Below are 14,315 nucleotides of genomic sequence, written 5' to 3'. Positions count from 1 at the left end.
CTTGTATGGCCCGGGGGTAAAGCAGCTGATATCTCTAGCTATTACATTCCTCATCTGTGAAATAGTGGTCATGATAACGGCTCCCCCATCCCTGGGATTCTCCAGGCAAGAACACTGGAGTGGGCTGCCATTTCCTTCTCCAATGCATGAAGGTGAAAAGTGAAAGTGAAGTCACTTAGTCGTGTCCAATCTGCTGGCATTTTCCCCCCTTTATTATTTGACTTGGTTGGGTTTTTGTTTTTTTTTTTTCTTTTTGGCCATGCCATGCATCATGTTGGATCTTAGCTCCTCAGTCAGAGGTGGAACTAGTGCCCCCTGCTTTGGAAGCGCAGAGTCTTAATCATTGGACTGCCAGGGAGGTCCTGGTGGCTGGGTTTTTAAATATAAAATGTGGTTCATTACCCTCAAAAATTCTTCGTTGTTTAAAAGTATTTAAACAACAAAACTAAAGATAATAGGCCAAAGAGATACAATATACAGTCAAGTATTTTATCCATTTGACTATCCATTCTGAGGAATGTGAAGCATAGAAAATTTACCTTTAGAATTCAATATTCCTCATGGGATAGGCACTGTGCTAAAAGTGTAAAGGATGCAAGAAGAATATAGAATAGTGTTCTTTGGTCTCTCCCTTTATAGGCTGCCTAGGAAGCCAGGCATACCCTTAGAAGCCAGTCATATTATTTACTGCACAAGTTTAGTCCCAAAATAAATGAGACAGACATTCAGTTACATACCAGGGAACTGTGGAAAAGATGTGACCAGAGGTGGTGCAAAGATGTAGTCCAGGAAAATTTCTGACTTGGCTGGATCTTGAAGATCATGGAGGTATTGGACAGAAAGAAAACGAATGAACTGAGAGGCTAGGATACAGTTAACAATAGCATGTGGCAATGACAGAGCTAAGTAAGTTGGGGTCCCTCTGGGCCCCGAATGAAACTGAAGACAGCAAGGTTTGCTCTCTGGGACTTCTGAACCAGCCCTTTCAATGCCTTCTCTCCAGGTACCATCCACACTGGCTCTCCTGCTTACCTTTCCTACAGGCGCTAGACTCTGGCCTATTTTGCAGGGCAATTCAACTGTTAGATGTAGTTTGCTATAGGGCCCTTGGAAACGAAAGTTTTTGAGATTCAAAAAAAAAGATTAATAGTGAAATTTCAAGGCAGTGACGTACCAGTACCCCTGTTCTAGTTCCCCCTCATACTTTACAGTAGAAGGCCCCGAATTATACCATGATGACTCTGGAAAGCTATTCTGGATCTTGAATATGATGCTGATTAGTATTTTATAGTCTTTCTGCTAGTAGGAGTTTAAAAACAACAAAAGAAAATGCTCAAACTCATTTTTAAAATAATTCCAAACCTTGACATCATTTGTATCTGGTAGCACCCAAATTCAAATATTTCTACTTTCCCCAGCTGTTTCTCACTCTATTTTCCTTCACCTCTTTATGTCCAATTTCAACGTGGAACTTCCTGCTTAAATCATTCTTAATTCAATCTCATACATAACACAGCACGTTAAATAACGTTCTTAAGCATAAAGTAGCACTCCACGAAGTCTAGTCTTTTCCTGTTTAGACATTTTGACAAATACCAATTATGCGCCTCTTTTTCCTAGCTTTCTTCACAATTCCTTGTACACAAATCTTTGGACTCCTCGAAGAGTAACTTTCAGGGAGCCCAAGCAGACGCTTGTTTTGAGGTGAAGAAGGGCGTTCAAGGAAACTTGGCCATTCTACATTCCTTCTCTTTTAGGGTGCGAGGAGAACTTGAGAGAAAGCAAAGATTATTAACCTACAAACAGGCGCAAAAGCCGCGGCGTGGGGCGGAGGGCGGGGGTTCGGGGGCGGGTCTCCCCGCTCCAGGCTCGTCGCGCCCGCCCCGCGCGCCCCCGGCCGGAAGGGGGCGTGGAATGCCGCCGAGGGAGGGGCGCGCTGACGCGCGGCTGCCGGCCAGGCCCCTGGGCGTCAGGCGGAGGCGGGGGCGGGGGAGCCGGGAAGGGGGCTGGCAGGCGCTCGGCTCCCAGCCGCGCTCGCTCGGGCCACTCGCGCTCCCGCGCCGCGCCCGGCCGGCTTCATGTGAAGCGCTGGCCCTCCGCCCCCTCCCTCCCCTTCCTTCCCTCCCTCCCTCCCGTCCCCTCCTCCTCCTCCTCCTCCTCCCGCGCCCGCTCCCGCTCCCCGGGGCCCCCAGCCCGGCGGGGCGCTGACAGCTAGGGGCGGGGGTCCCTGCCGCCGCCGTGTCTCTCACAGGCTCCGGCCGGGGCTGCGGAGCCCCCAGTGTGGCCATGGACCGGCCCCTGGTGGCGTCGGCGGAGGCGGAGGAGGAACTCGAGTGGCAAGTGGCGAGTCGCAGGAGGAAGGCCTGGGCCAAGTGCCGCGGCTCCTGGCAGGCGTCGGAGACAGAGGACCTGTCCACAGAAGCGACGACGCAGGACGAGGACGAGGACGAGGACGAGGACGACCTCTCCGGAACGAAGCTGCCGGCGGCCGCGGGGAGAGGTCCGTGCGCCCGGCCGGGCAGCGGCGGGCGGGGAGCTCGGGGGAGTGCGGGCTGGCGGAGGAAAGTCTCGTGCGCCTTGGGCGACTGCTCTGAGTTCTGGAAGACCTCCTGGGCTCCAGGCAGGGGGAGAGGGGACACTTTCGACCTTTAAACGCGCGCGCTTGGCAAGGCGTCTCCAGCGTCAACACAGACAGCCCGGTGCCATCATTTCCCTTCAGGTGGTCACTGCGACGTGTGGCTTGGGCTGCATTTTGTCCCCAGTAAGATTCTCCCTGGGGGTATCCAGGGTGACCCCGTGGACAGAGCTCCCCTGGGGTCGGTAACGAGCTGTCCCCTCGCTCTGTCCTGCAGGAAACGTGCCCAACGAGAAGATCGCGATATGGCTCAAGGACTGCCGGTGAGTCCTCGCTCATGTCCGGGGGGAGATCCGCTCAGTTGGGACGCCCGGGCGAAGTGACTCGGGCCGCCGTCCCTGTGGGTCCCGTGAACCTCATAAGCTCTGAACCGGAAAGTAAGCCGGCGGATAGCTTCCTCCTTTAAACGATTAGAAATGGAAGTGCTGTGACCGATTATTTGGTGACCATGTTGACTTTACAGTTGTTAGGACTTCAGTTCCGGAGCGTGATGTTAGCATCAGAGATCAGAAATCTAAAACAGATAATCATGCCATATTATTATGCTGGCCCGTTTTTATTTGAAAGGCATGTCACATTTCACACAGTATTTTATTTTGCATTTGTTTTGACATCTGTACATCTGGCATAGAGTCGTTTCCCTTTCAAATGTGTTTTAAATGAGTTTCATTTACTTAAGTACATTAACTGGGCTTTAACTTTATGCTGGTGCCTTAATTCTGTTTGGAGAGCTATTAAAACTAGCTAATTTTGTTCTAGTTTACACCTTGGACGTGGATTTGTCAGATGGCCCTGGAATTCACAGAAGGGAAATAGAGCTTTGAAGACATTCAGGCTACATAAATCAGTTTAATTACATGCTTTGATAGCTGGCACAGAAATGTTTGATAAAGTACAGAAGAGATTGATCATATCTTACTACAGTAAAATGTGCCTGTTTCATATTTTAATTATTTTTTCCAACTTATTTGCTACTTATAAAATCTCCTGTGAAGAATGTAGGCTTTTTAACTTTTGTTAAGGTGTTTGCTTCTGTATATATTTTTTGCCATCTCAATTTGGGCTTTTCTTCACCTTTTTGTCCAAGTACCAGAGTTTGGGAAGTCTCTTTTGGGAGAGGAGAGAGAACTGATTCTTATATATGCCAGTTTGTTTTTCTTTGCTAAAGACCCAAAATACTGGCCACTGCTCTGTTGGTATCCTGTTTTGGTGAATTGCTTGGAGCCTTGCTGAACACTCCATCATTGAACTCCTTTTATTCTGGATATCACAGACCCTTCTGAAATATGAGATATATGGACCCTCTTTGTAAAAATACACAAAAAATGTTTAAGAGCAAGAGAAGAATCATGTTTTTATGACGTGTAGGAATTAAGATTGTATAAGAGATCCCATCAAGCAGACAATAAATAAGTGCATCTTTACAGATAAATGCAATGGGCAAATGTTAACATTCACCAGGACATGTGATCTCTGAAAATTCCTGAAGTGTTGTTGCTAATCTTGATTTATATAGGCAGATTCTAAATTCTCTTGCTTCTTCCCTCATGGATTTCTTTCATCAATTTCTTTCTTGTTCCCTACTGTTGTACCTATTCTGTACAAAAGGGACATTCATTTGTACTCTGGAAAGCTAGAACAGTCTTTTACTGTGAGTTTTAATCATCACAGATTTGACTGTAGGGTATATGTGACTGTATTTTTTTTTTTTTTTCCTATAACAATTTAGGATCCTTCCTAGAATTAGTCTACTTTGTATATTATGTACAGGTGATTTAAAGACAGCATATTCCCGCATGATAGGTTCTCAGATAATCTTTGTTTTCTTATTGCTTTCTATATCCTGAATAAAGATACCTTGCTGTTTTTTCTTAAAGGGAGTCTTTATTTTAAAAATCCACCTCCCCCCACCACAGGCTAAGTGGAAACACATTGCTTGAATAAAGTAGCCTCTAAGAAGAGATAGAGTTTTTGATAAGATTTGTAAGACAGCAATTATGAGAGACTTGTTTGTGAAGGAGAATGCCAGTTATAGTCTGCTCATTTGCCATCTTCTGTTGGTGCCCAGGCCAGTAGAGATATCTGCAGGAGTAAGGCGGTGTTTTGTCCTACGCAAGAAGCCATCATGGGAGAGGAATGACTTTTTTTGAAGGCATAAAGTTTAGCTTTTTAAAATATGTGCAAAAACTTAGAGATTTTATGGTCACTGCTTATTCTTTTAGATTTCAAAAACACTAATTTTTAAAGAATTGCCATTGCTTGTATATTTGTTTGTAGAAACTTTTAACATTGGCGTTTCAGTAATATTTTTTTGAAACTGATATTTTTATGATTGATTCCATGTCTGGTGTGAATCTATAACAGGTACAAATTGTTACTAACAAAAGACTTTTGACACAAAGTAGAACTTTTATAATAAAATAATCTGTTTCTTTAGCTTAGTTTTGAGAAAGAGATAAATATTTTGCATTTAAAAGACTTGTTTGAACAATAAGAATGTGAAAGAATTTTAGTAAAGGCTAATTCTTAAGATATATTCTCAATCCAACTTTTTAGTAATCTTTTCAGAGTTAAATGAAGAATATATGTATTTTTTCAGTTTAAAAGCATAAGATGAATTCCAAACTTCTCTACTGTATCAGAAAAGATAATAGTTGGTATAAGGGAGTTGCTGAGTGGCGCTCTAAAATGCTAGATGAGATTTAAGAAAACTGTTGAGCCTTATTTCTAACTAGACTCTGACTTTTTAATTTTATTGAGATAAGGACTTGTTTTCTTTTAATTCTGTTTCCTGTTTCTAGAGAAGAAATTGAGAGGAGCAGACATTTTCTAAATGCCTACTGTCATTCTCTTTTTTCTGTTTTTGTAAAGAAAATGCCAATTCATATCATTTGTAATTGCCATTCTTGCTCTTAATTGCTGGCAGATCAGACATGTGATTAAATCATTCCTGTTGAGCTGACTTGATGATAGGTATTTGCTTGGTAGCATATTACTTATGTAATCCACTTGCATTCCCTGTGTGTTTGGGAGAAATGTTACACTGTGATTAGAAGCTCGCTTAGCTGTAACCCTTTAAAGTGTCGGGCAGGGCAATGGCCGCTCTCCAGACAGCTTTTCAAGACTAAGGCTGATATGTTTCTGTGATTTCAGTACCCCTTTGGGAGCCTCACTGGATGAACAGAGCAGTAGTACGCTCAAGGGTAAGAGAAAGCTGCCTTTCTAAATCTGTTCTCTATGAGGGTCCTACTTTATTGTCCTGGGAGTGAAAGTGAATGTGTTTGTGTGTGTATATAAATAATAAAAGTGATGTTCATGTTTATAACATATGCAGTTCTAAGATAAAAGCCAAAAGGGAGAAACCTTGTCATGAACCATAAAAACTGTGGTGAGTTTAAACAAATTACTAAGCCTTTGCACAATGTGAAACTCGTTTTTTTTATTGTTCAGTTAGATATTGTAGAGACTAATTAAATACAGAAATGTGATATGTAAACATAGGGAAAATATATATTGAGTGAATTAGGTCATTTCTTTGCTTACATGAACTGAAATTGCCACACCTGAAATTTTACCACCTGTGCAAGGTGGAATTCTAAAGTTCAAAGTACAATAAGAATGTGCAGGTAGTGGCAAGGTATATAAAAACTATTTACAGTATCAGGAAAATCTAGCTTGAGCTCCCAACTTAATATAAGGGGGTAAAAGAAGTGACTGTACCGGAATCTGGTTTTCTGTGAAACTGTTGGGTAAGATACATTATCTAATTCAACGTCTTAAAGGCTTATTGAGTATAAAGTAGCCAGTAGATTCTAGCTTCTAGCAATTTTACCTGGTTGCAAATGATGGTTTCCTTCACAATGAAGTGAAAACGTGTGTCTTCTTCCTGAAATTATAAGGAGAGTAACTTATGAGGACATTCATGTCTGAAATCCTTTACTCTGTCTTATATTTTGCTTGGTCAGTTTATTTAAATTAAAACAATGATTTTAACGTGTGTCTTCTTCCTGAAATTATAAGGAGAGTAACTTATGAGGACATTCATGTCTGAAATCCTTAACTCTATCTTATATTTTGCTTGGTCAGTTTGTTTAAATTAAAACAATGATTTTATGTGGGGGTCAGGAAGAACAGATGACTGGGATGAATCTTCTGATGTTTCTTTCAGGTGTGCTTGTGAGAAATGGGGGAAGTTTTGAAGATGATTTGTCATTGGGAGCTGAAGGTATGTTTGGAAGAACTGTATTTTCATATAGTTTTAAAATTTTAAAAAAAAAGAGAAAGTGACATGTTTTCAGGTTTCTGACCCTCAGAATTAAAGTTCTTGAAAGTGGCTCAGACACATTTTACAGAAACTTTTATGTGTTAATCTAGTGAGAGCCTTTTGGAGACCTGTAGAAATGGCTCTGGAAAACCATTGTGAAATACTAGGTTTTCATTGGCCTTTAATGCTTTAAAGGAACTGTTTGGGGGCAAATAATGGTGATATAACTGAGGGAAGACTTGTCCCGCAAAAGGAAGCTTAACTATTTATATGTGAGAAAATTGCAGTGAAACTTATTTTAGTGTGAGATATACAACTGCAGCTTGTCTTTTTTTTTTTGCATTCAAGTGCCGCCTGTCTTTCCTTGCTTCCTCTTTTTCCAGATTTTTAGAAGATTAAAGGAAAAGACAAATTAGAGTTACTAGAAGTTAATTAGAAATCATTATACTGATGTCTGTTCAAAGCTGCATTAGGATTTTAAAAGTGTATTGTGCTATGTTTAAATTTTCGCAGATTATCTTTTCCTGCAGATTCATAATAAAGCTTTCCACAATGTAAAGTTAAGAATTTTTTATTGTTTTATTGGTATTTTGAAATTATTGGTTGCTGTATAGCTGGGTTATTAATGAGTGCTTTTTATAAAAAAAGAATTAAGGATTTTATTAAATCTTTTTGAATTGTAAGTTGATGTATAGTGAATTTACCCACTGAATTTAATATTCTTGATCTCTTGCTGTTTGAAGCCAATCTGTGTGATAGATTACTTATTAAGAGCCATCTAACACTGAAAACGCTATAGAATATGTGAATATGTTCGTTTTTATATTTCTGTTAATATCTTTTCCAGGAATAAACTCTATAAAATAAACTGTAAAGCTTAAACTTACTGCTCCCCAATCAGTATTAAAATGCATTTCCAATGTTATTGTAAATAGCACTTTTAATAACTACCTTAGTAGCCTCACAATGTGGAATTTCTTTTTAAGACTTCATTTTTATATTTTTTTAAACAGTTCTTTTCAGAGAAAAATTGAGGGGAAAGTACAGAGGTTTCCCATATGCTTTCTGCCCTATATATGCATAGCTTCTCTGTTATCAACATCCCCCCACTAGACTAGCACATTTGTTACAGTTAATGAACCTAGAATAAGGCATCATAATTACCCCAAATCCATAGCTTACACTAGGGTTCACTCTTGGTCTTGTGCATTCTGTGGGTTTAGACAAAAGTGTAATGACATTTATCCATCACTGTGATATCATATAATGTGTTTTTCACTACCCTACAACTCTGTGCTCTGCCTGTTTATCCATACTGAATGATTTTATTGGAAGCCAGACCCAAAAAGGATGTCTCAGAGAAAAATGGAGCTATTATGCTGTTCTACTGAAAATTGCTTCAAGATTATAGTCATTCATTCAGTAAATATTTATTGAATACTGTGTGTTAGACACATTTCTGTTGGATAAGAAATTGCCATGGCTCTGCAGATCAGAAATGAAAAAAGTAAAAAGTCTGGTGTGCTGAAAATAGATATACTTTTAATAATTTCATTCTTTATATTTGTCCATAAAATTTAAATACAGTAAATTTAACTTACTCTAGACTTAAACATTAATAGCATTTATTTGTTTAGAACTTGTAAGTCTAGGATAAACTTGAAAAACAACTTTTATAGGAAAACATATGTTGAAATGAGTAGAAATTTTCAAGGTAGATGCAAGAAAAATTGGCTGGAACTGGAGTGAATTATTAGCCTTAAAAAAGCCATGTTAGGAATAGATATTGCTATTAAACACTTAAATAATGCTAATTCATGTTCTTACTTATTAGGTATTCTTTATTAACAGTTTTAAAATTTACTAATTAGAACCACATACCTTCTTTCTACTTATTTCAAACTATTAAATTTAATTGGGTATTTATATGTCTTTTAATCTTAAACATTCAGTGGAAGTAGTTTGATGTTGCTAACAAACAAAACCAAAAACACCCTTCATGAGCCACTGATTCTTTTCTTACCTATCTGTATATTATCTTTAATGACAGATTTAATGTGCCAGGACAAGAGTTTGGTATATTAGACATTTAGCAATAATTGGCTAATTTGCATTTTAAATGATTGTATCACAGTAGTTATTGACTTGCTAATAGTTGTGCTTTCCACTTACTCTTTTTACCTTTAGCGAACCACCTTCATGAAATTGATGCTCAAATTGATAATTGGTATGTAGCTGTTTGTTTTTTTTTCCCTTTCTAAACATTAGGAATATTTGTAGAGGTAAAATTTATATAATATACTTTTGTTTATAGCAGTAATATTTTGGCCAAAGAGAGAAGACTACAGTTTCATCAGAAGGGGAGAAGTATGAATTCCACTGGATCTGGGAAAAGTAGTGGGACAGTCTCAAGGTACCTTATTCTGAGCTTATACTGCAATTACATTGTGTTGTAGATGACCTAATCTGATCACTTTTTTAGCCTTGGATTTAGCTTGACAGTATGAAGTCAAAAGGAATCCAGAGTGTTTCATAGATCAACATAACTGACAGAAGTGTCTTTTTTTTTTAAATTAAGTAAAAGTTAACAAATATGTTAATAATGTTGCTGGAATCCATAATGAGTATTTTGAGCCCTATGAGAGAGGAACTCCGTAGTGGAATAATTTCTGCTTCCAAAATTTTCCATTCTGCTAGAGTCTTGAGTTACTCTGATATAAATATCAGAATAAATCTTTCTAATTTAAAGCTTGATATTGAAACATAGATTTATCTTCATATAAAACCAAATATCTTTAAAATATAAAAATAAGCAAATACGAATGCATAAGCAACCAGCTTATTGTCCAGATTATTGTTTTGAAATTTGAACATTTTCTCTGAAACAAATTGAAATTTCCTTCTGCTCACCTTCTGTCTCTAACATTCCTGGTTTCCCCAGTGAGTCTCAGCTTGGATTATCACCGGCATGAGAGATAAGGGTTACAGAATGTTTAATTCTCAATAGAATTAGAGCAGGAATTGACCCCTGTGTAATCCAAACTCTCCTTACTTTACTCCTCCTGCTTCCTGGGTGCAAGTGGTTAGAAAAAAGTTGAAAGTAAGCTCCTCCCTCACCTTTCTGAGATCAGTTGTTACCTGTATTGCCTCTTCTAGGACAGCGAAAGATAGCAGAAAAACTCAAGTTCTGCAGAGTGTCCCTTGATACCAAAGTTGTACCAACTTCCTAGTCCATTTTCCACTTTCATTTTTTCTTTAATCTGTTTACTCTTTATTCTCCCTCATCTGTCCTCTAATTGTTTAGCTGCTTTACTGGACATCTCTTAAAATGACAAAAAAAATAAGGTGAGGAATCAGATAGTTTCTTTACTGAGGGTGTTCTTGGTGTTCTTAGGGCTTAGCTCTTTTTCTCAAAACTAACAGCTTGAAAGAACAGACTCCTTTTAAGGGTTATTTATCGCATTTGGTGCATAATGTATAAAGATGCTGAAATAAATAATGGTTTAAAGAGTAGAAAGGGTAGAGGATCTTTTCACAAGAAAGTAGGGATGTGAATTCATTTATAATGTGATGTGGACTATAAACTTACTTTACATCTTGATTTCTTTTTTTCTTTTTTTTTTTTTTAGTGTTTCAGAATTGTTGGAACTTTATGAGGAAGACCCTGAAGAAATCCTTTATAATCTTGGATTTGGACGAGATGAACCAGATATTGCTTCCAAAATTCCTTCCAGATTTTTTAATTCATCATCATTTGCCAGAGGAATAGATATTAAAGTATTTCTGAGTGCACAAATGCAACGGATGGAAGTAGAAAATCCAAATTACGCTTTAACAAGTAAGGTTTTTAAATGTTAGCATATTATTTTCAAAATTTTTTCATCTACACAGCAAGATGGTCTTGTTTTTAAGGCCTTACTAATTCTAAGAATAATTGTGGAAATTTAATTATTAAGGTTAATACAATAGCTGTTTGCTTATTCTAAATTTTTATTATTCTATTTATAGAAGTTAATTTACCTATCCTCCCACCCCATTCTCCGCCTAAGTATTACATTGGAGAATGTAACTTACCTGTGGAACCTTACACATATCTCCAGATTGCTTTTGTTCCAAAAGAAAATAAATAAAGGAGAGGCCTTTTACTATTAGTTGAGGTCAGTCACTTTCAGATCCTTTTCCTATAAATCTATAAAGGTATGGCTAATTTGATGATTTTTCATGTTAAATCTTCTGCTTATTTATTTATTTTTTTTTCTGTTGACCAGAAATTCCCAACAGTGGGAACCTCGGTGGTCCTTGGATTAGTTTTAAGAGATCTGTAAATCCAAGCCCCCTCCCATTAGGTATAAAATATAATTATATATACTTAACATTTGGAAGAGTTCAAGACCTAAAAAGAGAGTCACAGCTATAGATCAATAGCAGTCCTGTCTATTTTATTCCATGTTGTCATTATGCTTTGTCCTTCCTTGTGATTTTTTAAAACATAAATTCTAGTACTTAAGAGTGAAAAATCTTTCTCCCTCTCCACAGTAAATATAGAGGTTTTAAGTGTTAGATAAAGAAAAGAATCTGGTTTCATAATCTTTGTGATCTAAGTAGTTTAGTTATTGAAATTCTGAACCATAATAATGGTTTAATTAATAATACGTGTATATACACATATACAAACATAAATATATATATATATATATATATATAATTTATTTATCTTTTTACTTTTGTAGGCCGTTTTCGTCAAATTGAAGTGCTTACTACTGTGGCCAACGCATTTTCTTCTTTATATTCCCAAGTCTCTGGGACTCCCCTGCAGAGAATTGGAAGTATGTCCTCAGTGACCTCTAACAAGGAGACAGACTCACCTCCACCTTTAACCCGGAGTAACACTGCAAATCGCTTAATGAAAACACTATCAAAACTAAACTTATGTGTTGAAAAAACAGAGAAAGGAGAAGGCAGTACTCCTTCCCTGGCAGTTGACAAAGGAAAGATCGTAAACGTTTCAGTGATGGAAGAAAGTGGCAATAAAAATGATCAGAAGTCTCAAAAAGTTATGAAGAAGAAAGAGTCGTCTTCTATGTTGGCTACAGTTAAAGAAGAAGTATCAGGCAGTTCAGCAGCTCTTATGGAGAATTCTGACATTGATGGACTTTCCGATGAAGCAAATAGTAATTTTAACCATGAAGCTGAAAGTGGACAAAGTCAAGAAACTCAACGTCATGAGAATAAACTGGATGAGGAATCTGGTATTCTAGAAACTGATTTAGGTGGTGATTTCAACATGTCCAGTCATAGTGAGCTGGAAAATAGCGGGGAGCTGAAAAATGTCCCTTTGTGCACACCTGAAAAAGAGCCATGTGCACCACTGATGATCCCATCCATAAGAAATATAATGGCACAGCAGAAGGACTCCTTTGAAATGGAAGAGGTAGGTGGAAAATTACTGAGGACTGTTTCAACCAGTGAGTTAGGGAAAAAAGTGCCCCCAAATGTCTTTAAAATGAAAGTTGGTGAATGGATGTCTACTAGAAAAAATCATCTTGATTTTGACTTTTCAGGTTTTTTGTTTCACAGACCAAGATGTCACTGGACTGTGTGGTGTCAGTATAATGGCTCCTTTGGATCTTCTGTCACCATTGTTTTTCTTTCTCAGTTTTAACAGTTTGATGCTGTGAGAATGCCCCGAGAGAGTATATTCAAACTCAGATCAATATTGCACAGTAGTTAGAGATAACAGGCTTTGAAGTCAGATGGGTGTGAGTTCTGTTTGGGCCACTGAACTGCTGTGTGCCTTTGGGCAAGCTTTTCTGAATGTTATCTCAGTGGAAGGGTAAGTGTGAAGGTTTTGAGGCTAGGTCTGGGTATGGGACTAGAAAGAACATGAAGCTATAGGGAACCTTGAGGAAGAAGGTTTGAAAGAATTTCTGCAGCCCGGGAAGACCTCCAGTGAGTGAGTGGTTACTTTTTTTTTAAAACATGATATTCTTTGTTTGTGGTGGTGTTCAGTCGCTAAGTCGTGTCGGACTCTGGGACCCCATGGACTGTAGCCTGCCAGGCTCCCCAGTCCTCCACTATCTCCCAGAGTTTGCTCAAATTTATATCCATTGAGCCGGAGCCAGTGGTGGTATCTAGCCATCTGATCCTCTGTCACCTCTCTCTCCTTTTGCCTTCAATCTTTCACAGCATCAGTGACTTTTCCAGTAAGTCTGCTCTTCCCATCAGATGGCCAAAGCATTGGAGCTTCAGCTTCAGCAAAACAGTCCTTCCAGTGAATATTCAGGGTTGATTTTCTTTAGGATTGACTGACATTCTTACTAGTTTACATAAATTTCAAATTGCATGATTTGTGGCTATAAATTTTTCTTTTTAAATTTTATTACAGAATAGTCATAGTTCACAGCTGAACTATCACTGAACTAGCAATTTAGAATCGCTTGCCATTGTTTTAGGGAACTAGGAAGCGATAATTGATTCTGCCCATAAAATGTCCTCTTAGGTGAGTGTGTATCCCTCATTCAGTTAAGACTTTTCATTTATTGCAAAATTTCAGTTGTTCATATCTTTTTTGTGGTCTTTGAATGCATCTTTTAGTACTTTAATTCCAATAAAAAGGAGGCAAGAGCAGGCCTTTGAAATATGTTACATTTTTTGGTAAGCTGCTTTATTTCTCATTATAATGAATTCAGAAGATGACAACTTTAATAGAACCTTTTTGTTCCATTTTGTTGTTCAGTTGCCCTTTTGTCTTTGTTTTGGTCTAAACTTGTCCTAGCATTCATAAAGCGTACCTTCTTGCCTTCCTTTAGGGCCCCTCTTCTATGACAGTCGAATAGAGTGCAAATACTTGTTGGTTACTTGTAGACCTGATTTAGTGACTCAGATGAAAAAACACTCTTACATGTTGCTTTTTAATTTCTAGAATTCTTGAGTTCTAAGCCAAAGTTTTGTTACTGGTACCATACACAAAAGTTCTTTACAATGTTTATTAAGTGCTAGATAGACGTACTTTGGTGGCAAGTGAACATTAAAACTGGGTTGTTTTTTATGGGCAGGGTTTTTTTTTTTTTGGCTCCCTCTGCTGGCAAGAGCAGTTACTGAAGAAAGTAACTTGACATGGAAGTGTATTTTTTTGAAATCCAAGATTACAGGCATGGATGGTTTAAGAATAACTGAAGATTTCTGTTTTCCAAAAATAATACATAGTCAACCATAGCTATGTTGTAAATACAGGGAATTTTAAGGATAATCCTTATTCTTCAGATATATTTCAAATATGGATAAAAACCTCTTAGAATTGTGTTTTTAATCCCTTTGGGAACTGTAAAGAAAGCTTGTAGAACAATGGATAAAGAAAGGAAATAGTGTGTTTCTTTAATTTCCTTTTCTCCCAAGCTTGTTGAATCATACCAACAA

General features: G+C 38.1%; 1 protein-coding gene across 9 annotated transcripts in view; it reads left to right on the top strand.

The window, feature by feature from the left end:
- ITPRID2 (ITPR interacting domain containing 2) overlaps positions 1–14,315 on the top strand; it is a 97,560-nt gene that overhangs the window by 57,224 nt on the left and 26,021 nt on the right. For 4 of the 9 annotated variants that reach the window (XM_055572019.1, XM_055572014.1, XM_055572015.1 and 1 more), the window contains 8 exons: positions 2,252–2,500; positions 2,853–2,898; positions 5,789–5,838; positions 6,804–6,860; positions 9,087–9,126; positions 9,214–9,312; positions 10,529–10,737; positions 11,630–12,330. In XM_055572019.1, coding sequence (XP_055427994.1) covers positions 2,287–2,500; positions 2,853–2,898; positions 5,789–5,838; positions 6,804–6,860; positions 9,087–9,126; positions 9,214–9,312; positions 10,529–10,737; positions 11,630–12,330 — 1,416 coding nt within the window. In that variant the 5' untranslated portion in view covers positions 2,252–2,286. Of the gene's footprint in view, positions 1–2,061; positions 2,501–2,852; positions 2,903–5,788; positions 5,839–6,803; positions 6,861–9,086; positions 9,127–9,213; positions 9,313–10,528; positions 10,738–11,629; positions 12,331–14,315 lie in introns of those variants that run through there. The other 5 variants (XM_055572018.1, XM_055572022.1, XM_055572016.1 and 2 more) reach the window with 5 other exon arrangements.

This window comes from Bubalus kerabau, chromosome 3, assembly GCF_029407905.1.
Source record: "Bubalus kerabau isolate K-KA32 ecotype Philippines breed swamp buffalo chromosome 3, PCC_UOA_SB_1v2, whole genome shotgun sequence".
Taxonomy (NCBI): domain Eukaryota; kingdom Metazoa; phylum Chordata; class Mammalia; order Artiodactyla; family Bovidae; genus Bubalus; species Bubalus kerabau.
Note: the sequence above shows the minus strand (reverse complement) of the source record. Positions and strands in the feature narration are given on the sequence as shown.